General features: G+C 39.4%; 1 protein-coding gene across 1 annotated transcript in view; it reads right to left on the minus strand.

Moving 5' to 3' along the window:
- Positions 1–22,091, minus strand: part of LOC143179705 (uncharacterized) — a 441,599-nt gene that overhangs the window by 95,915 nt on the left and 323,593 nt on the right. Inside the window, exons 7-8 of the mRNA XM_076379021.1 lie at positions 18,941–19,059; positions 7,313–7,616 (exon numbers count right to left, since the gene is read on the minus strand). Of these exons, the coding sequence (XP_076235136.1) occupies positions 7,313–7,616; positions 18,941–19,059 (423 nt within the window). The remainder of the gene's footprint in view (positions 1–7,312; positions 7,617–18,940; positions 19,060–22,091) is intronic.

A 22,091-nucleotide genomic window follows, 5' to 3' on the forward strand; every position in this document is an offset into this window, starting at 1 on the left:
TTAATAGTATTTCCTAAGCAAGACTAATACTACCTTTACTACCTCTACTTTGCGTTTCGAGAATAAAGAAAATAGTCTAAAAGTCACGCCTTAAAGATGAAATAACAGCCAAGGCATTCAAGCCCTCTGATCCCCAAGAATTTATTCGAACCTCTTCAAATATTCTCATCCCCTCTAATCTACATAAAATGCCCTGAGTCTGTTCTCCATTCCCAGCGAGCGAAGCTACTATTTACAAATACGATCGAATTTCCCCAGTACTCGCGCCCCTGTCCCACATCCCGCGCAAACGATCCCCGCAACTGCTTCGCAGCGTTGCACAAAAGACAAGCCCGATTGCACGTTAACTCCTAGAATCATGAATTCCGCGGCACGATTGACTTCGACGCTGGGATCTCCAGTGTCTGCACACGGCGGGAGCCACGTGAAAGGATACGTGTGTGAGACGCGAGCGCGCCGAGACTACGAGAGTCCAAACACGGTCGAACGTAATTTGCAAACTTCGAGGCACTCCAGACCAGACCTGCAGAGCACTTCCCGCGATTCCGATTTCGATCGAGATTCTGAAGCCGAGAACCGTGCACACACCCGCGCAACAGGGGGGACACGTGCACAGAGGATAGGCTTGTGTACGAAACGTCCTCGGGCTTTCCATTTGACCCAGTTCACGATGTCTCCTCGCTAAGAAGATAATTCCAGACCGAGTACACGCGGAACGAGTCTCTCTGAAGCGGCAATCGAAGCGGGACGCTCGCCGTTGCCAGCGCGCGTTAAGTGCAGTTATGGCAGCTTTGGAGAATATTCCGTGGAAACAGTGGGCGTTCGGCCCTTCGATGGTGGAAGAGGTTTTTGTATTTTCAAGGGGAAAATGGAGCTTTGAGACATATGTTAATTGCTCCTTCTGTGGCCAGATGGAAATGGGTCTCAGTGGTTCTGGGAAAGGGTTTTTTAGCAGCGAGCGAGAGGAACTAGATTCAGAAATTACTTTTTTGTACCCAGAGGAGAGTATTTGGAGATTAATTATTTGCGGAGAGTGTTTTTCTGAGTCTGCGTGGGATTCTTGCTAAATGATGGATGAAAGTTTTCATTTTGAAGATAAAGTTGGAGCTTTGAGAAATGGTTCTTTGTTTTATTATACGAGTGGTCTTTAGTGTTTTTATTATTTGATATAAGTATGATTGGTAGCTAGAATGATTCAATGTTTATTAAGCTACGTCTTTTAATCTCGAAGTCTCTGACATGTTTGAAAATATAGACACCACTACTGAATCACACTCAATATCTACTGCAGTATATCCGTTGTAGGATCTCGTTTAATCACAACTTCCATCATTTAGAGTTAAGAACATTCCAAGTAATAACATCCATGATTTAATAGCAGTTTGCAGAAAATAATAAAACTAGTCATCAAAAGAGTGTCCCAGATATAAATCTCGTGTCAATGCAAATAAACGGTATTCCTCTGCATACCAAATAAATTAAAAGTATCTTTTAATTGAATCAACTTTCTACAGTTCTATAGACTATCCTGTATTTCGAGATATAAATTTCATGAAATGTATCGCAGTCCTAGTTATCTTACCATTATCAAATTTGATAAAATGATAAGACAAAGAGTTCGTCACAGTTCTATTTCAAGCCCCCTTTTTAGAAGAATTTTAAAACAAAAAGAGCGAATATTCATTTGTTAGTGGACACTCAGCTAATGAGTATTAAATGACGTGCTCACGATTTTACAATGACAGTCACAATTCGCGAGCCTCCCTGAATAGATGGTCCATGGAAACACGAAATTTCAGGTCCCTTTGTTAATATTACGGGGGTTGAAAGGACTGGGAAGCTTCGAGGGCTCAATATGATTAAAATCGCGCTGCTATCGTCGATGTAACGAGGGGATCGCAGATAAAACACGCGAAAATCCCACGAAAAATATTTTCACGGCTCGCGGAAGATTGAGGAGCGCTCGCGATGGTATTTCGGTTCTAGTAATTAGTTGGAATCGACTGAATCGCTCGAATTCCGTGAATTGCCTTTAATCACGGACGATGCGGAACGCGTGGATGCGCTTTGCGCGCTTTCGAAACTTGACTGCATTCTTAACTCGCGAATAATTCTCGTGAATGGGAACAATGGCGCATATTTTTGCGCATCGTTACCCCATGAACTTTTTATTTCGTTCGAAACCGGGGGAAATGGGGTGGAAGTTATTCGCAATAGTTAAATAAGAAATACTGGGAAGCACTGTGCATGATAATGGATCTCAAATTTACAATACTGGAGTTGAAATATTGAAATATTGAAAAATTGAAGTCGTCAAAATACGAATATACTACTCCTGGCAAAAAGTTTTATACCAATTCTAAAAATACGAGGTTATTTAAAAATATTATAGTTTTTAAAAATGTAAAATACTACCGTATCAAACCCATCTATTTTTCCTATGTTTTATATCCATTACATTTAAAAAATTACTACGTTTTTAAATAACTTCATATTGCTGCATTTTTTTCAGATTTAGATATATTAAAAAGAAAGGGGTAGAGAATATTCAATTGTCACAATACTTATTATAAGATTCTCTAAAAAATTCTAAGTGTAACTAAATATATTTTCACACTAATTTCGCATTAGAATAAGTAATAAAAATACCGTGAAGTTTTATATATTTATGGAAATTCAAAACATCTAAGAAATTACAGAATTTACATAAATATTAAAAGATATTTACAGTAGATATTTAGAAAATAGAAGCAAATGTCTATTTCGATTGCATTTCTTTAACTGCATTTATGAGAATATGAAGTTGCACATAAACTCGCAGCCCTCGAATATATTTGAATATATCAATCATCCATCCCGTGCGCAAACGAAAACGGAAATTAATTAAAAATCTCATTAGTCGAAGAAACAGTGGAATCGGTAGGGAGTGACCAGCACAGAGGCAGCCACGCGGCAGACAATGCACCCCCGTCGGTGCAACGCGTCCCACCCCTTTACGAGTTCACCTTGCCCTTTGCCGCTTTTGTCGAGCGTGCACGCTTCCGCGAGCAAGAAAGTGATTTTCTGCCGCGATAACCGTGATTTCTAAGACACGCCGGCTTTACGGTGCAATCAGAGGGCCGGTTGAACGACCGACAGACGCCTTTTGATGTCGAATCACATCGACGTCCCTTCTACACCAGGCTCATCTTTCCTTCGTCCTCTCAAGTGGATTCGCGCGACGAGAGCTCGTCACCTACGCGCGTGCTGAGAATTACGTTCACCCTTCTTGTTTTCTGTGACTCCGAATTCCTCGGCGAATCTCGTTTTTCGATCGAGAACTCGAGCTCTGTGCGCTCGGAGAGATCGCGATTTCTTTGAACGTGTTATAAGAGATTGAACGGAACCCTGGTTTGATAAATCGATAGTCGTGGTTACGCTCTCAATGTTAGATAGTCCTATAATCTTGTAATGATAGACAGTAGAGAGTTTAGCAAGACTATCGTGCATAAATATTTGAACACTTTAATGTTACAGGAAAAGCACAATGTACATTTGAACTAGAATTTTTTAGAATAGCTTTGGCTACAGACTTTATCTCAGACGATTACTGTATGAGATTTACAAATACTGATGAGAATAACATTTGATATCAGTATAAATACTGTACAAATATCTGAGAGCCAGATTAACCGAAGTTCCTTTTTGTTATTTTTCAGGAGAGCCGAAAAAGAAACGTGATTACCTATTTCTTAACATAGTATTCGAAGTAGTTTATGAACACAACCATATCGACAATCATCGACCAAATTTCAAACGTAGAAACTCCACGTTCAATATGTAAGAAATAATAATGTTACTTGCAAATTATGTAGCATGAGTTATATCTCTACTCTCATACGAACAAATAATTCCTCACGTACGTATTCGCTGAAGCTGTCAAAGGATCCGATAATGTCTTGTATCTCCAATAAACCAGCAATGGCAGATCTCCTAAATTAAAATTTCCAATCGTTTCGGCCAATATATCCAGCTGTCATTTTTTCCTAGGCCAATACAGGGGGCAGGAGAGCATATTCGCGCGATGAAAAAAGCTCAATAATCGCAGGTACGCGGAGCCTCAAGGCTCCCGACATCCCCGATGAAATATCATAAATCACGAGGTCGTTGCGTCTGAGAAGTTTTCATAGCCGGTTGGTTCGACCGACAGCCCCCTCCGATCCCCGCCGACTATCTCTCCGTCGGTTCCACCTCTTTCCGCGTCTCATTCTCATTACGAAGTTCCTGGTCATCAAATTTTATTAGCCCCCGCTTCAAGGGTTCGCCTTACTTCTAACTCAATATCGTAGATTTGTAGTCCCCGGTTTAACTACCCTCGCTTCTTCCTTGTCTCGTCCCCTGCGCGCCCTTTCACGTCCTTCTTCCGCTCTCTCGCGCGAACCAGCACCCGTTCCAACCCCTCGCTAGCCCCTCGCCACGGTCCCCGTTCGCCCCGTCTTTTCTTTGTATTTTCTCCTCCAGCCCCAGATGTAAGCGCCGCGCGGCCGAGGCTCGAGCGACTTTGAAAGCAGCAATAATTCCGTGCTCCACGGCCGAGAACTAATTTCCACCAGGTCTGAAGCCGGCCCCCGGTGGACGGGGGTGATCCGAGCAAGATGAAGAAGGGTGAGCGCACCCCCTCGTACAGACCGCCCTCCTCGGTCCACGACTTCTTCTCGCGAGTTCGTTTTCTCTCGCGCCCCTCTTCTACGAGCCCGACCCCTCCTTTTTATCGTTCGACAATGGCCAAGTGGCTCGACCCCATGCTGTACAGACGGTCGCAGCCAATAAAGACCAGCGAACCCTGAGGGGGTGGCCGATCTCGCGGAAGGGTGGCGATGGCGAGAACATTGATGGTTCTTAGCTGCGTGGCGATACTGGATCGAGTGTATGTGTGTGTACGGAATGTGGGGCAATGAGGGGTTGATTTTTGGGGTTACTGTAATCGTGGGAAGGGTGAATTGTTATTGTCATGTTTTTCAAAGTAATTGTTTAGATATTGATTGTCTAGTCTTAAGAAATTTGAATTCTTCAGATGTGTTTGTTAACATTGCTCACGCTTTCTAAAGATGTCTTACTTCAAAATAAGAAAACAAGTTTAACAAACATGTGCTCTACAATGCATACCAAATGTCTACATTAAAATTTTATTATACGCATAGTTACACTAAGTTTTTGTAATACACAAAATGCACTCGAGCAAAAGATCTCTCGCCCAGATAAAAAAGCAGTAAAACAAGTTCAATTACAAGCGAAATTCCAACTAGTTTTAACTATATCTCCTTTGGTCCTACTTTGAAGAAAAAGACTAGAAATTCCTGGTAAGACAGTTCAGCGACGATATGCTCGAGAGGCGGGTTATCATCAAGGGGCAGGTTAATAATGCAGCGCAAACAATTAGCGTGCATAATTATCAAGAATGTGGTAGTAATACGCCCCTTGGTAAACAGAGTCTTGATATTGCGGGCTATTATCAACGCAGTAGAAACAGGTCGTATCAGTCAGCCATCGTTTGCAGTAGTACACAGTGAAGGAAGACCAGCGACGTTAGACTTAGGTTGGCACATAATCAGCCAGCCGTGACAGTGGTACGAGTTTGTAGAAACTCAGACAGGAGTAGTTAGCGATCACGCGCGTTGGCGACAGTAGCAGATGTCAGAAATTAGATAGCAGCTACAGTGGTTCACGTAAATCCTTAATTGAAAATGGAGAAATTTCGTTGTGCTTGCTATTATAGCGCCGTAATGATTACACATTATGAACACGTTCGCGTGCATTCAGTTAATTGCAGTTAAAACTACAACAGCGCTTTAGAAACAGAGGATATCATTGTATACAGTAATTCATAGGAATTATACAGAACAGAATTATTTCTGTAACTGAATTATTTAGATATTGAATTTTGAATATTAATAAGAATACAAAATTTAGGCTAAATAATATACAATTTAATTTCTCAAAATATTAATATTTCTACTAGAAGACTACCGTAAAACAGTGCCAAATAATTTAATTTCAGAAATTCGTATAGCTACGACATTTAATCATTTAACCAGCGATATCAAAAGAAGAGATTTTCTAATATACCTCCAGCTTTTCAATAATTACCCTCACAAGCGGATCAATCGAAACGACGCTATTAAAGAATTACCTGTAATAACCGTAATCCCCAGCGTTTCTCATATCCAGGAACAAATATAATTTCTCGAATCCTGTTATCGGGTCAAGGAAGAGTACGACAAATTGAAGGCCACGAATGACATATAAAAATTAATGAGGGTGCAGTTAAAGGTTCGTGTAACACAGTCGACGACGATCCACATAATCCTCTTACGTTGCTGGATCTTCAGATCCGCGTTGACCGACTCATCTAGCAAGCTGTAAGCCTTTAAACCTGTCTCGAAAGAACCAATATCGGAGCAATTCTGAGAAGACGGTATCACGATATGTGTTACAAATTGACGCGAGGCTTTTGGGTTAAATTCGATATTAGTCGGTAGACGCATTGGTAGTTACAAATCTTATCATAATAATAATATTTAATGAGCATAGATATGATAGTCTTGACAAATCAATGTTGGAATTAATGAGGGAAAGTAAATTTATATGTTACGGTTATTATGATGATCGAGCTTGATGAAGCTTGTTAGAAAAGGTGTATTTTCCAAAGTATTAATATATATTAAGAATTTAGAACATTAATTAATTATGAAATGGTATCTTCTTCTTAGTTATGAAATAATCTGGTGTCTTCTTTTTTTAATTCTCATTTCCAGTTACTACAATGAACTTCTATTGAGTTTTTTTACTTTTAAAATAAAAAGGAATATGTATTCAACATTTTTTGTATCTTCTTACTAGTATGTTCTTTACAGATTCCTCGAACATAGGAATCAGCCTTTATCTTCTATTTATTTTCGTCTCTATTTCTTATTTCTTTTGATTTAAGTCTAATAACTAAAACTACTAACATTGAAGAAGTTGTGTCCTCTCACTCCTGCCGTGTCTTTTAGACCTATCTAATCCCACGAAAGAGCTTCCTCTATTCTTAAAAGCAATAAACACTCCAAATATTAAAGAAATATGGACCGCGTCGTAGATTCTCCAAAAGAACTATCCTCTTTACCACAATTACTCCAACAATTTAAACCCCTGAAAGGCAAGTGGATGTTTGAAAAGATCCAACACAGAATGCCCAAGGATTCACGAAAATCGTCAGGGCGAGACGTTTCAAAGGCAAATGCACACTTTTCAGTATCTCCTTCAAAGGAACACGAAAAATGCGTGAACTTACCTTTTGCTGCGACGGCTGCGTGGGTTCTGTTGCGAGCAACTGCTTTAGGGCCGGATGTCCGTGGCCGTTTGGAGTCGACGTGGCGCCGGGAGTACTCGGCGTGCTGGGATTACTTCCTGGCGTGTTGGGCGTGTGAGGCCCAGTGGTGGGACTGCTAGGACTAACGCTTTCGTTCACCTTGCTACCAGCGTGGTGGTTCTCCGTGTGCCTCCTCAGACTCCTCGCGTCGCAGTAAGACTTGCCGCATCCCTCTGCCTTGCATTCATATGGCTTTTTGTTTCGATGCGTTAGCATGTGACCGTTCCTGGAACAAAATTAATTCAGACTGCTTTAGACCACTCTCTAGTTAAATACGTGAAAATGTTAACCCTTACAATTTTTAGTTAATCCTTTTTAAGTTCAAAGTTAATTCCTGCAACTTAAATTGTGAACCAATATTGACAATTTCCTAAATTTTGATCTCTACTTTTATGACAACTAGAGTAAGGGTATCAATTATTATGCCCCTCTTCCCCTTTTATTTCTACATATAATAGGTGGTAGCAGTTTTAAGCTGAAAATTTGATGTCATTAAAAAACAAATACTGCTACATCCTATTATATCTGAAAGTAAAAAAGATGTCACAGCACTCTTAGTTTCAAACTTCAGTCTAAGTTTCATTGAAATATTTCAAACACACCCCCTCACATGAATAAAGTCAAGAATCCTAGCCACAGTGAGCGAACACAATACTCCCAAATTCCCTCAACTCTCTCGCGAATCGCGATTGCAACGCTGGATGTCTTATCAACGCGCAATAAACGCAGAGAGGACTCTGTCCCATCAGAGTATCGAACGCAGAAAATTATGTCAGCTCTGTGACGTCGTTCTATCTATAAAGAGGATCTCCTCGACTCCGGAAATTCCGTACAAGGACGAGCACGTTCTTCGCGTCCTATCTGCGAGGCGCATCTAAGCTCATCCCTGGCCTGACAGCCTTACGGCCGTTTCCTCGGCTAAAGACTTCTCTTTCCACTCCATTTGCTCGATATCCGGGTGTAATGCCATCGACGGGGACAGGGAAGGGGAAACGTACACTTAACGCGCTCGTGGACTCGCTTCGGCGAGCCACGTGAACACCTTCAAGAAGGACACCTGAGTACTACTCGTTCGAGAGGGAAAAATTGATGTCGCGATGCCACGCGATGGAACACGCGGCGAGCAACAAGTTGCCGTGTGAATCTTTCGTAAACCTCGTCTAATCAAAGTTTTTATTTAAATAGTTCATTAGGGGATATGTTAATTCGTTTTTGGTGGTGTTAGATAAGGTAAGTTGAATGGAGTCAAAGAGGGTTAAAGACTGTGCTTCTATTGGAGAAGTGAGTAATTATTCATTGTGGACAGGAGAGTTGAAATTACGGAATGATTTCATTTCTCAAATGGATATTTATAGAATATCTGTTCTCATCCCCGAGTCAAAATTCTCGAACACAAAATTAGCATTCATGTTTCTAGGTGCTAGTTATCTAAACTCTGAAACCCTGTGTCACCTTAGAACTCAAGAAAGCGATCCAATTCTCCCGTTTCTTCGTGATTTATTCTACGCTACGTAGACAGAGAATGGAAGGACGAAAGTGGTCGTAAACATTCATCAAGGGAAGACGCGTTAACTATTATCACCCGCTAGGTGCCATCCTCGCGGCAGAGACACCGAGAGGGAAAAAAAGAAGAGCATCACAGAAGTCTGTGAAAGTGCAACAAGTTGGCGATATGGTCTAACCAACGAATAAGAGAAGGGTACTTTCTATTGCCTTTAAGAAGGGTGCTTAATACGTTCGTGTCTTCTATTCCCATAATTGCATTAATCCTACAGGCGAGTTACATGGTGGGACGACATCGTTAAGTGCTGTATATCTAGTCGTAACTGTAATCGAGATCGAAGATTCAGTACAGGATAAAACCAGCCGCCAAGCGTGACTGTAAATTGGCCTCTGTGTCGCCTGGCTAAGCTATTTCGTCTGATTCTCGGCGTCGATACCGATTCTCGGTGGATTCGATTTCTATGGGGCAACGTTCACAGAGAATGTAATGCAGAAATCGTTAGAGAAAGATAACCTATGTAGATATTGGTTACGGGTATTGTAGTGTTAATGTTGGAGGTGACTAGCGGAAGTTACAGCACACTTGTGAATTGTGATAAATGAAATTTAACTGATATGATTAATATGGAGCTTGTGAAAAATTAATAAATTTCTAGAACTAAACATTTCTGAAACTGAAGATTTCTGGAGTCGAGGGTTTCCAGAGTCGAAAAATTCTGAAGTTGAAAGTTCCTAAAGTGAAACAATATAAACTCTGAAGCTGCTACATTTGTAAACTTTCAATATTGGAAGTTTCGAAGTTTCTGAAAATCTGCACATAGTCTACATGAATTTGAAACATCAAAAAATCTGAAATGAGGAAACAAGTCATTAATAACCGCAACATGCAAAATACGAAACTTCATAGACTATACGTAATATTCAAAACGACCCCAGTCCATAGAGCAAGTACATTAAAGGCGCTTCCGCCTGCATCGATGAGAAGCATCGCATTAACGAATTCCACTTTTCGCCCAGAAAGTTCCTACGCTGGTGCAAGCCACGGCAACCCTACCCATCGTGTCCTGAAACTTTAACGAGGTCTCGAACATTGTCCACATTCGTATCCTCAGAGCAGGAAGGGATTCTCCCGTGGATCGTCCTAAGAAGTGGCCAGAGTGCAGCGCGGAGGACATCGTTTCCAGTAAATTTTCCAGCAGTCCTGCTTCTACCTCTATCGGACCAAGTTTTATAGTCCATCGATATACGAACCGAAATCCCTTAAATTCTATCTCGAAGGCGAACTTCCTAGCCGAGCAAAAGGAGAGGTAAAGGGGAAGCAAGAGGAGAAGGTTTAATTTGTAAAAGCTAATTCGTTGAACTTTTAATGCATTTCCTTTCTGACTTGAAGTAGCCATCGATTCCTGCGAAACAGATGGACTACTTATGGGAAACCATCGACTCATTTGTGAGTACTATCCTTAGTGATGAATAGGAAAACAAGTGGAAGGGTTATTTAAAGGATTGAGAGGGATAATTAGTGGCAGAGAAATATTATTAGAATTTGATAACTTCATGTCTATCAGGTAGTTAATTTTTTTTATTTCTATGATGAGGAATAATTGAGCAGTTTTTGAATAAGAAAGTTTGATGGTATTTTTCTATGAATTTAGTAGTTTAAATAATTAAGTAATCTTATTAATGTGTTGATTGTTAATTCACTATTACCTCGAATATTTAAATCACAAATGATATCACTGTTTTATACGTACATAATAGAACACCTTATTAGGAAAAGTCAACGAAGCCGGGTATTTCATAATGTCTTTCATTTTATGCATCTTTTTCTTCAGTCTTCTATTCTTGTTCTTTTCTGAATTCTGTGAAACGTTTTTAACGCGACGAGGCAGAGGAAAATGGTACAAACAAAGACCATATTGGAGACGTTGAATCGGGAGAGAAAAGTTGCGTCACCGGAAAGGAAACAAAAGAGGAAAAAAGTCTTCGTTCTTTTTTTCTTTTGACGGTGATGTATCCTCGGGAGTACTATATTAAAAATATACAGTATTTCACAAAACAAGAACAAGACAAACATTAAATATTAGTTTTGAATTTTACTCAACTGCACCTTCACCCCCAAGCTTCCATTTGCTCCAAGCAAAGTTAAGAATTTCGAATATGCATACGTTGCATATTGCAAGCTTCAATCAAGTTAGAAAAATCTTAAAAACTTCCAGAATTAAAGACTTAAACAAAACTCCCGCTCATAAGTGTTAGGACACTTGTCATATTTGCATGCAAGTGTGAAAAATAGAAATAGTCCAACCAAAAAGAATAAGAATTTTTTCATTTAATGCTAAATGTACGAAGAAAAAAATTACGTGTTCATAGGTAGAAAATCTCACCAAAAAATAAAAAAGATTATATTTCCTTTACATTGAAAATTTCGCCACGCTTCATTATCATGACGAAATGTTTACGTCAACAGTAACCGACTCAAAACCCAAAGCCAAAGCGTGATGTCTGCATATTAGTGCAAATAGAAGTATATTTTTTTAAAATTCTTATTACAAAATAAGTAATATAAGTTTTATATCGTAGAACTAATACTGAACATACGAAATAACAAATACCATGTGATTACTATGGTTAAAAGTTCATAAACAAAATAAATATCAGAATTGTATTAAAAATGACAGATGTCCTAACACTTATAAGCGGGAGCGTATATAAAAAAAGAATTCCATTTCACGTGGCCGCGTGTTGAAACCAGCCAACAATAAATTGCGCGATGTAGCAGCGCTTTCCGAGCGAATTTTCCGCGCGAGCGTCTCCCCATTCCACAGAGCCAGCCGTCACAGTCCGAGATTAAATTCTCACCAATTATCAACTCTCCATTAATTTCGCCGGGTTGCAGAGGCCAGGGTGTCGCAATGGAGCGTCTACTCGGAGGGCCGTTCGCCTCGGCTCTATTTTCTTTCATTTCACGGGGTCAGAGCATCCTTAATGCGAGCCGAGCGAAGGAGCAGAGGAAGAGGCGGAGTGGGGCAGGAACAAAGAGGGGTATTGACGATATCGAGGTGGGAAAGCAAGCCCTCTTTACAAGCGAAAGACCGAAGAAACGACCAAGCTCCCCTGCTGGCTGCATCGCCAACGACTCCTTCTGAATCTCACCCTCGTCCACCCCCTCCTTCACCGCCAAGTTGTCGCAAATCCCTTTTGAACGAAGAGACGCGACTGTCCCCTGCACATCTTACCCTCTCTCTCTCTCTTTCTCTCTGTGTACGTGTGTATGTGTGTGTATATAGATATAAACGTGGAAGAGCTCTCGAAGAAAATACCTCTCGAGGTATAAGCGCTTCCTTTCGTCCTTCCTTATTTCGAGGAGCAGCGTCGTCGTTCGAACCCCAGGAAAAGGACTACGTGGATTTACTTCGATAACAGAGATACGCCGAGAAACTTACAATGGCGGCCCGCCTGCTTGCTTCGCGCAAGAAAAGGGTGAAGATCTTCTGGATAGAGGGCATAGCCTGGACAGAAAGGTTCTGTCAGTTTCCTTTGGAAATCGGAACGAGATGTTGCGATTCGACTGTCTTTTTCCTGTTTTCAATTAAATCCTGGGTTCCATTCACCGGATGCAGAGTTTATTTTGGAGTTTGGAGGGGAAAGGAGAGCTGAGGCTTCTGTCGATTGAGATCATTAATTTTGCTGGATGATTGTATGATAATTAGTGATTATGTACTGCACTGAAACCGCTTCGATAGATTCTGAATTAATTATTTTAACAATGACTTTGGACAGATGTTACATCAGTGATGAATTGTTTTGGAAATTATGAAGTTTTATGTAAGATGTAAGAATTAACAGAGTTTATTATGGAGACTTCTTCAAGTATTCGCAGAAATTCTAATAACATATTAAATAAATTGTAAATTATGTGGGAATATTGTTATTCTGCCACGTTAATCTGAAAAAAATTCTGGTAAAAAACGTCTCCGCTGACTAAACCGAATCTCAGCTTTCGTTGTAGATATATCCTACAGTGATCACACAATTGCACTCTGCAAAATGCAATCTACAACTGAAGAACAATAACGCGACAGCAGAATGCCCACAACAATGAAAAATGAACGAAGGAGAATAATTGCGGGTACGCAGCTTATAGTCAAGGAAGGATTGTCCATTTCGGTGTTCTCTTTTTATAGCTCCTTTTGTCTATTTAATTACTCCTGCGTCAGGACAACGAATTCTGCGCAAATTCTATGTGGCATCAGTGAAATAAGAGGCTTTCGAGGGATAACAGGAAACAGGTTAAGTACTCTGGGCCACTCTTTTTTACCTCTTCTCTGTCTCGTGTACCGTTGCCCAAAGTCGAACCGGAGGAACCTCGTCCCGAATGACATTTTTCTACTTATTATTTTTTCTTCCTTTTTTTTTTGGATAACAAGAGCACGCGAAATTCATGGAAAACCGTGTCGCTCCGCTAAGAACGAGAGCAAAATAAAAGAAGTGGAGGCGTGGAGTTGTGACCCGTGATGCAACACAGAAGTTACCTTTTCATAATAAAATCGTGTTTTTTATTCCGACGTTCTCCTGTTCAGTGCACGTCAAAGTGTTATTCACATTCGCGATATTCATTTATTTTAATTTTAATTAGAACGTAGCTTTGGTGTCGTTTTAATAATGCTTTCTCCTTTTTTCGATTGCAGCGCGATTGGAATCTACAGCGAAATGTTATTAAATTGAATTTTCATCAAGCATCCCTTCAAACTCCCCAAAACAATTTTTCCGAGAGTTTTCCCATTGAATCCTTTCTTTTCAAACACGTTCCCAATTTTTTTTTTTTTTTAATCCTTCCGGGAGAAATGACATGTTTTCACGGTGTGTCGTCTAATTTAGAAGCGGACGTTTAAAAATGAATATATTTTCCCCTTTCGTTGTATAATTGGGGTGATATTAAATTTTCGAACGAAAACAAATAGAAGTATTTTTCTGGAAATTTGATACGACGAGTTGAAGCTTGCCTCTCGTACAATAGTTTGAAAATAGGAAACAGGAGATTAATGGACAGAACCATAGTGCTTTCAACGATCCTGGCGAAAGATTTCTGACGGTTATAGGAGCACGTTATGCGATCGAAAACTTCCTCGCCATTATATAATGGCAGAAGGAAACCGATGAGCTGATTCGATATCAGAAAATACCGGTGGAAAGTGTAACCCGACGCTTATTGCTTCGTACAAACAGAATTAAATTACGTTCGATCATGGAGCGTTATTTTTATTTCCTGATCGACCGTCAAACTTCTTCAGATCGGTAGAGAAGCCTTAAGCTCGTTTGTCTAAAGATACCTATCCTTGCATTTCCCCTGTTATAAGAAATTCTAGAACCACTAAGATATCATAAAAACTGCTTCGACGAAGAATGGGAAATATAAGATTGATTAACCGCGTTACTCTGAAGAAGAGAGTCCAGAGTACATTTTCCACTCTTTAATTAATGAATAACGTTGAGTTAAAAAGTTAGAAAATTCCAAAGCAGGAAAAGAAAAAAAAAGCTTTTAATTTGAGAGATTTTTAATTTAATTTTAAGATTTTAATAATGAAATTATTTTTGAAATTTTTATTTACATTACTTATATTACTAAATGCGTTGAAAATGATTGCACACGATAAGACCCCCTTTTGCCTCTCAATTAATTAATAGATTCTTTTCCTATTCACTTCCTTACTGGTGAGTTCTAAAAAGGTAAAAGACTTCAAAGAAATATTCCTCAGACAGCTATTACATTCGTTGCATAAAACATTCTCTAAAAAGGCAAATATGAGGTGGTCGAGTGCTACGTCGTACGATGTAACTTTCTTCTATTGAAGGACCAAATTCAACAGAATTTTTCACCTTTGTAAGCACGACTAAAGCTTCATGCAGAATTCAAGATGGAAGTCTTGGGAGTCAATTATTCGTCACTTATTCACTGCACGAATGGAAAGAAGGCCATTTATACTTATTAACAAGATAACTTCACCTACCTTATTCACTTCGAAAAAGCCAGCAACTGCTTTATGAACAATGAAGTTTTCATTAAAAGGAAATTGAAGTTAAGAAAAATTCTGAATATTAGAATTTAGCATCTCGCAGACCACGTTAATCATTATCTACTGTACTCGAGAATTATTGTCTGCGATGACAAAATCTTATTAGCGAAAACAGAGTCTCAAAACGTAACCGCGAAATTCAGTCTCAGCTGCTTTTAACTTTAACTTTAAGCTGAAATTGCGAGGAGTCTCGATACCATGGCTCCAAGTTTAAAAGGATTCTCGTTGACGGAGGTCAGAAGAAGAAAACAATTCTTTACGGCTCCGGGCCGCAGTACATACGGTCTTAGGTACTTAAGTCTCCGAGTCTCCTCGAGGTATCCGAGGTTAAAAGGATTTCAATAAAAACAGGAAACAGGCCAAGGACTTTTTCGCTGATCGGATAAAGTCGTCCACATCGTTTACTCGAATCCCGGCATATGCTTTCTTGAAAACGAGTTTCCAAGTAACCGACCAAGAAATTTTATGGATACGAGCCAAATGGAACGCCCTCTCGGGCAAACCAACGATATGTCTAAGTACAATCATCCCTTCAATCTAACTGGTAAACCCTGAGACGCTCTGATGACTGAAAATAATTGAATGAATAACGTGAACCTTGTGCTACTCAAACGACAAGGAAGTTCTTTTCACTGCCAGGGAAACATATTTTTGAAAAGTTTGTCTCAAGATATATCATCCTTGACTCTTTATATTTACTCTGACTCTGAGGTGAAAATTTACAAAAAAATACTTTAAAGTTTAATTTCTGAAAGCGTTGAAGTAATTGAAATGGATTTCTCTAATACAATTCGCAGACGTTTATACAACGAAAAGAATAATTTTATTCTAATATTTCTACTAAGTTACCACAGAGGATAATAGTTTCTATAGAAAAAGAGATAGAAAATACTGTCGAGAATAAACAATGCCCTATTAAATTTTCGTTGAAAGACGTGACGGTAATAAGTTCCAAGAGGCTTTTGTCGATCAAGCGAAGACAGACGACGGAAAGGAAATCGAAAAGGGAACAATTGCTGGGACATTGAATTTGAAAAAAGGACGGCTCGAGGAAACCAGAGATGAAACGAAAGTAATTCCTCGGGCTGTTCGTCAGCTCGCATTGAACGCGGTGTCGGCCGACCCCATCCAATGAAATACGTACATAAAACGAAGGCGACGTCGGGGAAAGGTCGAAAGAAAAGGAAAATACTGTCCGACCGAGCCTGAATCCACTGCACGTAGAGGATAGAGGGGGGTACAAGAGAGGATTGCGGTGATTCCCGATTCGAATACAAAGACAAATTTTCGAACTTCGTGATCACCAACTGGTCGGCCAAGTTGTTGGAAATGTCAGCAATTATTATGAAAACCAATATCTGTTTCCCCAAAGTCTCAAAAATAATTACAATTTGAATTAGTAATTTTATTATTTTGCTTTTGACCTTTTTAGCAGACTAAGTTATTACACGGGATAATCAGTGTAACTAGAAACCCCCTCTAATGGGTGTTGACAGCACTTACAATGCTAACAGCATTTAGAATAAATGCTGCCAACATTCGGAGGGTTTTCAGATAAACTGATCACCCTGTAGTATTCGTGACACGTGTGGAGTCCCTTGAAAAGCATTAGGGACAATACTCCCCGGGGGATTTCTCATGGGACACGAATAATACTTGATCAGATCTTCATTTTCTATTTTACGTATTTTTTGGATTCAATACAAAGTTTCTAAGACTTTTCTTTGTTGCAGAAAAAAAGTTAGAATTAGTTTATTGACAGCTTTCCTATAATATATTTAAATTAAAGTTATTCTGGAGTCAGTTCATTTCAAGTATTTTCATTCTACGTGATCCTGTTCAGCGCTTCACGATATTGTACGTTCACATTTCTTTAATGCCTTTCTTTCCCTGCTTTCGCGATGAAATGTATATTATGCCCTCAACGATCCAACCAGGCGTGGAAATATCGTACCGTGAAATTCTCGTAAAGAGTTTCTTTAAATCCCGACGGTAGTTCGACGTGTAATATCGTTTTCATTCACGATATTTCATTTCCTTCGCGATTGCTCGATAATTCGAAGCAAATCGTTGGAAATCACCCACACTTCACCATACGTAACTTACGAGAGAAGTTAAGCTACTATTTATGAAGGACTATTCATTAGTTACAATATTAACGAAGAAGCTACTTTGCATGAAAATTAGTATTTATTAAACAATATTACGTTTATGAGGTAGACATTGAAACGTAATCAATGAAGTATTTATTTATGCTTCTTGGTGCTCATGTTGCTATTAAATCCAGTTTAACAGATTTAGTCATAAATTATAAATCAATAATGTACGCGTTACGTAGCTCACCTATTTAATAGATAATTCTTCCCTATTAATAATAATATTTTATCTATATATTATTCTCTATATTAGTGATTAAAATTCAATACTCAGTGAATGTTAAATATACTGTATCTATCTGTATTCTCTACCAATGCTCGGAGGGCTAGAAATAACTGCACCTATCAAGCATCAGCAATGAGTTTCTGACAAACCATTCAACGCGCGACGAAATGGAATCGAACGTGACACCAAAGCTACGAGAATATCGTACAAGAATCTACTGTTCGTTTGAGACGTATTTGAGCTACGCGGCGAATCTCGAATAAGGGCGAGGAAACGTCGTAGAATCGAAAGAGGGAGGATTTGTAGATCCGTCTCAGAAAGGAAATACAAGGCTGACCTCTCGATTGACCGAGGCTACCACCTCGAAGAAGCAACTATTGCCGTCACTATTGATTCCCTCTTATTCCTTCCCTCGTTTCGTATAAGAATTGAATTTTCGATTTTCCCAGCTTGGCCTCGCGATTCTATTAACCTCCCCCTTTTTCGCTTTCCCGACCTTGCTGGTCAGTCTTTCTATGCTGTACCCACCCATAACTTTCATTCGCTGGAGAAATTTCTATTGGCGTGAACATATCTATGCTAAAACTCTTATAATAAACTAGAAAGTTATGATAGAATTTTGTTACTCTTAGCAAAAGGAAAAAGGAAAGTTGTTCCTCAAATTGAAAAATTTCTAATTTAGCCATAAAGGGCAACGAGAAAATAGAAATTGAAGATATTCAATAAAATTGTATTGCCTGGGAAATTTTTTTTCTTTTTGGGCTTGTCAACTAGATCAACTTATTCCATTAAGTAACGGTTCCAAAAACAATGCTTCGATAGTTAAAACTAAATAGTCCACCCCTTATAATGTTGGATGTCAGCCCCATGCTATATTTGTAGAAACAGCAGAAAAACGGTCGCTGTGTCTCATAGTGACGTATAACCAGAATTCAACGTAGTAGCAACAGTTTTTTGCGAATATCTGGAAAATGATGAACTTAAAAAATTTGTTTCAAACTCACTGCATTTCCAGGAAAATTTCATCTATATAGCGACAAGATAGCGGTGCACCAAAGTATACTTTTGAAACAGGTAGGACTTTTTCATAGGCATGCTGAGGTAAAAGATCTGACAGTCGCAAAATGAACAAGAAGCTTCCTCATTCTTCCTTATCTCACTTTATACTCCCCAAACGCTTAGAACTGTACTCGAGAGCTCTCCTACCTGGCTGCAATACAAATTCACTTTTTCCCAAGGAAGACAGAGGACTACACTGTGCAACAAAATTTGATTCCACGCTTCCAACAAGCTTCTTCACATTGCCAAAACACTCACAAAAATCATGCTTTAATAATCGCTTTTTAATAAACCTGTGGATTGAATGAGCTTGTAAGTTTACGAAAAAGCACCAGAAATGATATACAGGTTTTAGGTTGGCCATGGAAGCGGAAAAGTCCCCGTTTTCGGTAATTGCAGGCGCGAGAGGAAACGCGAAACGGCGGCAACCAGGGTTTCGCTAATCGACGCGGAAAAGGGGAGCGAATCGTCACACCGACGCACAGTCACTCGCAGACAAACAAACGTATATACTGTCTATGGGTGTACTCACAAGTGGTCCTGCCGCTTGAACGCCTTGCCGCACATCGTGCACACGTATTTCCTCTCGTCGCTGTGCGTCAGCTTGTGCTTCGTGAGCGCCGATGCGTTGTTGAACACCTTCCCGCAGACCTGCGACAGAAACCGTGCACCGTGTCAGCGCGTCTTTGCAACGATGCCTCGTGACAGTCGGCTTGATTGCGTATTCAACCCCCCGCGGGGTGCGCGCGGGGCCTCGAGTGACGCAAGGGACCGAAGACGATGGTAGTGAGTTTAACGAATGGAGTCGTGTGTCAACTGGTTTCTGTTTCGCTAGAGAGACGACGATTTTAGCATTTTTTTGTATATTTTGTAGAATTTTTGCAGTATTCTTTTGGGGAAAGCTTTTGGGTTTTGGGAGGGCTGACCAACGCTGTCTTGTTCTACTGGGGAATAAAGTAGTACGAGATATTGTGTGTATTAGCAAATCACATTTATTGTACAAGGTGTCCAAGCTGCAGCAGGCCATTTAAATCTCTTCTGTTTTTAATAACACAAAAATCTAGGAAACTAAGGAAATGATCTTACACGAATGATTATTCTTCCATCATATTCCTCCTTTGAAACTATTTAAATTGCATTATGGACCATTTTTGCGTCATTAGAACAGATGAGACATTTAGGTGGCTTGCTTCAGCTTGGACACCCTGTATTTCATGCGAGTTTAATACTATTTATGTAGTTACGGGATAATGAATACTTACTCAATTATAAGTGTGAGATATCAGTGTACAATTTGTTTAAATTTGTATTGAAATCAAACAGGTTAAGGATTGTGATATTATTTATCTCATTACAATATTTAATTGTAAAAGGAAAAAATAAAATGCTTGCGCGAATAACCGCTTTCAGAGATAATTGTTTTCACTTGCCAAATAGTTTACGAGATTTTCAACTCTCAGTACGTGTGGTTAACCAACCATAAATATACATACATTAAACAGACAGCAGACTTGTTTATTAGTTAACATTGTAATTGATTAAAATTTATTCCGCGAGTGTTTAAAAATATTTACTACGAACAAACACACTTTAAGTTTTTAAATATTGTATAAAAAAATATGTTGCTATCGCCAATCATTCATATTATTAAGTAATTCGTGTGTAAAGGATTAATACACTTAATACACGAGCACAGAATCACGATTGCTAACCATGGACTTAAAACTACCTTCTAATCGCTATCAATTACGAAACTGGTCTGACATGACACTGTGTTCTCAAGTAACCTTTTCCTGTCACTAGGTGTTATCGCTATCAATGTTGAAAGTCAACTGAGGTGGATCGTGCCAGCAGGTAACGTTGTCAATATACAAGTAAGGGGCAACTGTTCATGATTGGTCGATTACCTATCAAGGCTAGGTAAAAAACTCGATACAGTTAATTACAAGTTTGAATACCTTATTTTCTATCAGAAAATAAAAACAATATTTTCCGTTAGTATATCCACCCTCACATTGAACTATCCTTTGCTAATGAGCCATCGTTTAGAAATTCCACTTTCATATAAAATTAAAAATTTTTGTTATAGGAATTCTCCTGTTTAGTCATCTTCTAGAAATTAATGTAACATTAAATCTTGTCGAAGAAAAAAGAGCGACATGAATATTAAACGTGGGAATAGCTGAACTGTGATTCGTGCCATCAGTGATTTACTACATGATTTATTACTACACGAACTAATTTTATACAAGCATTAATCCATTAAGACCCAAAATTATGGAAATACAACGTTTTATTCACTATTTCTTTCATGTATTCCCATTATTGAATTTTATTCTTTCATATTATTGTTACAAAAAGAGATCCCACAGATTACCTTAATATTTTCCCCATTACTGATTCTCTTTTTCTCATCTAAATTCTCCAACGCTTTGAAAACTAAAAAATCGAAGTATTAATAACACTAGAGGACACCAGTTTCTTGTAAGTTACAGATGTTCTCTGTGAATAGTTTTTAGTTAGTAAGCGTTTTGTATAATACGAGATGTTTTATCTCAGAAAAATAATGTATAAAATATTTACTACCTACATTCTCGTTCTACTTTTTTCAATAACGTAGCGCTTACACAACTATGGGCTTCAGTATGTTCAAAACACTGTTTACAGGTGACTAAAAATGACCAAACAGAACCCCTACAGTACCATCATATTAAACTCAGTAGATTTAATTTCGTGTCTCTTATATTAAAACGAGCCCAACTGCGCTCATCCAACGAGCAACGAGATTATGCTTCACGATCGGGGGGGACAAACGCAAAGTGTAACGGCTTTCAATCGAGCCGCGTGATTTCGATACACGATAATCGTCGGCGCGTTTCGGCCAAATGTTCGCAATATTCCGCGGCCTGGCACACGTACCGAACGGTTCATTACGGGTTCGCAGAACGGAACGCGCGCTTTGGACACAGTTTTCAATTACCACGCGTGCCCGTCGTAAAGCCACGCGTCCGCCAAGCTTTACGACAGGACATTAGAACGTCGATAAAGATACCATTGCGCCACCGTGTTGGAGCACGCTCACCGTCCATCTGGTCTACTTCACAATCCACGGTGCTGCTTGCGAGAAGCGACGATCCTTGGAGTGGGAGCTTGTTTGCTGATAAATGGAAACTGGGTTTATTGCTTTTTAAGCGTATCTCGTTGCCATGAAAACTGAGTCCTGTTTAGATGACATAGGCAAACAATTTCGTGGGGCTCTTTAACGACAAGGAATTTATTAGCGCTGGACGCTGTTCAGTGGATTATTAATAACAGTGACTTTTATTCTCTACTTAATTTATTACATAGGGAATGCAGGTAAAAATCTGAGGAAACCAAGCTAGCCCATTAAATGTCCCATAAATGATAAATAAAAGTGGTTCGCGATAGTGCCGTTTTTAGGCACGTTACGTTTCACGTTGTAAAAATCAATTTCCTCTCACACTGTCCAAGATACAGTTACTCTTAAACTTCCTTCGAGTAACGAAGAATCCTTCCACGAGCTCCAGACTTAAAACTGAAGCTATCAAACGAACACCTGCTCCTGATCGCGAAACCTCCCTAAGATCCTACATCCCACGACTCGACTGCGCCAAAGCTCAGAACCACAGAAGCTACGACTGCTCGCAGTAAAAGGATTCATA

Source organism: Calliopsis andreniformis, chromosome 5, assembly GCF_051401765.1.
Source record: "Calliopsis andreniformis isolate RMS-2024a chromosome 5, iyCalAndr_principal, whole genome shotgun sequence".
NCBI classification, from domain to species: domain Eukaryota; kingdom Metazoa; phylum Arthropoda; class Insecta; order Hymenoptera; family Andrenidae; genus Calliopsis; species Calliopsis andreniformis.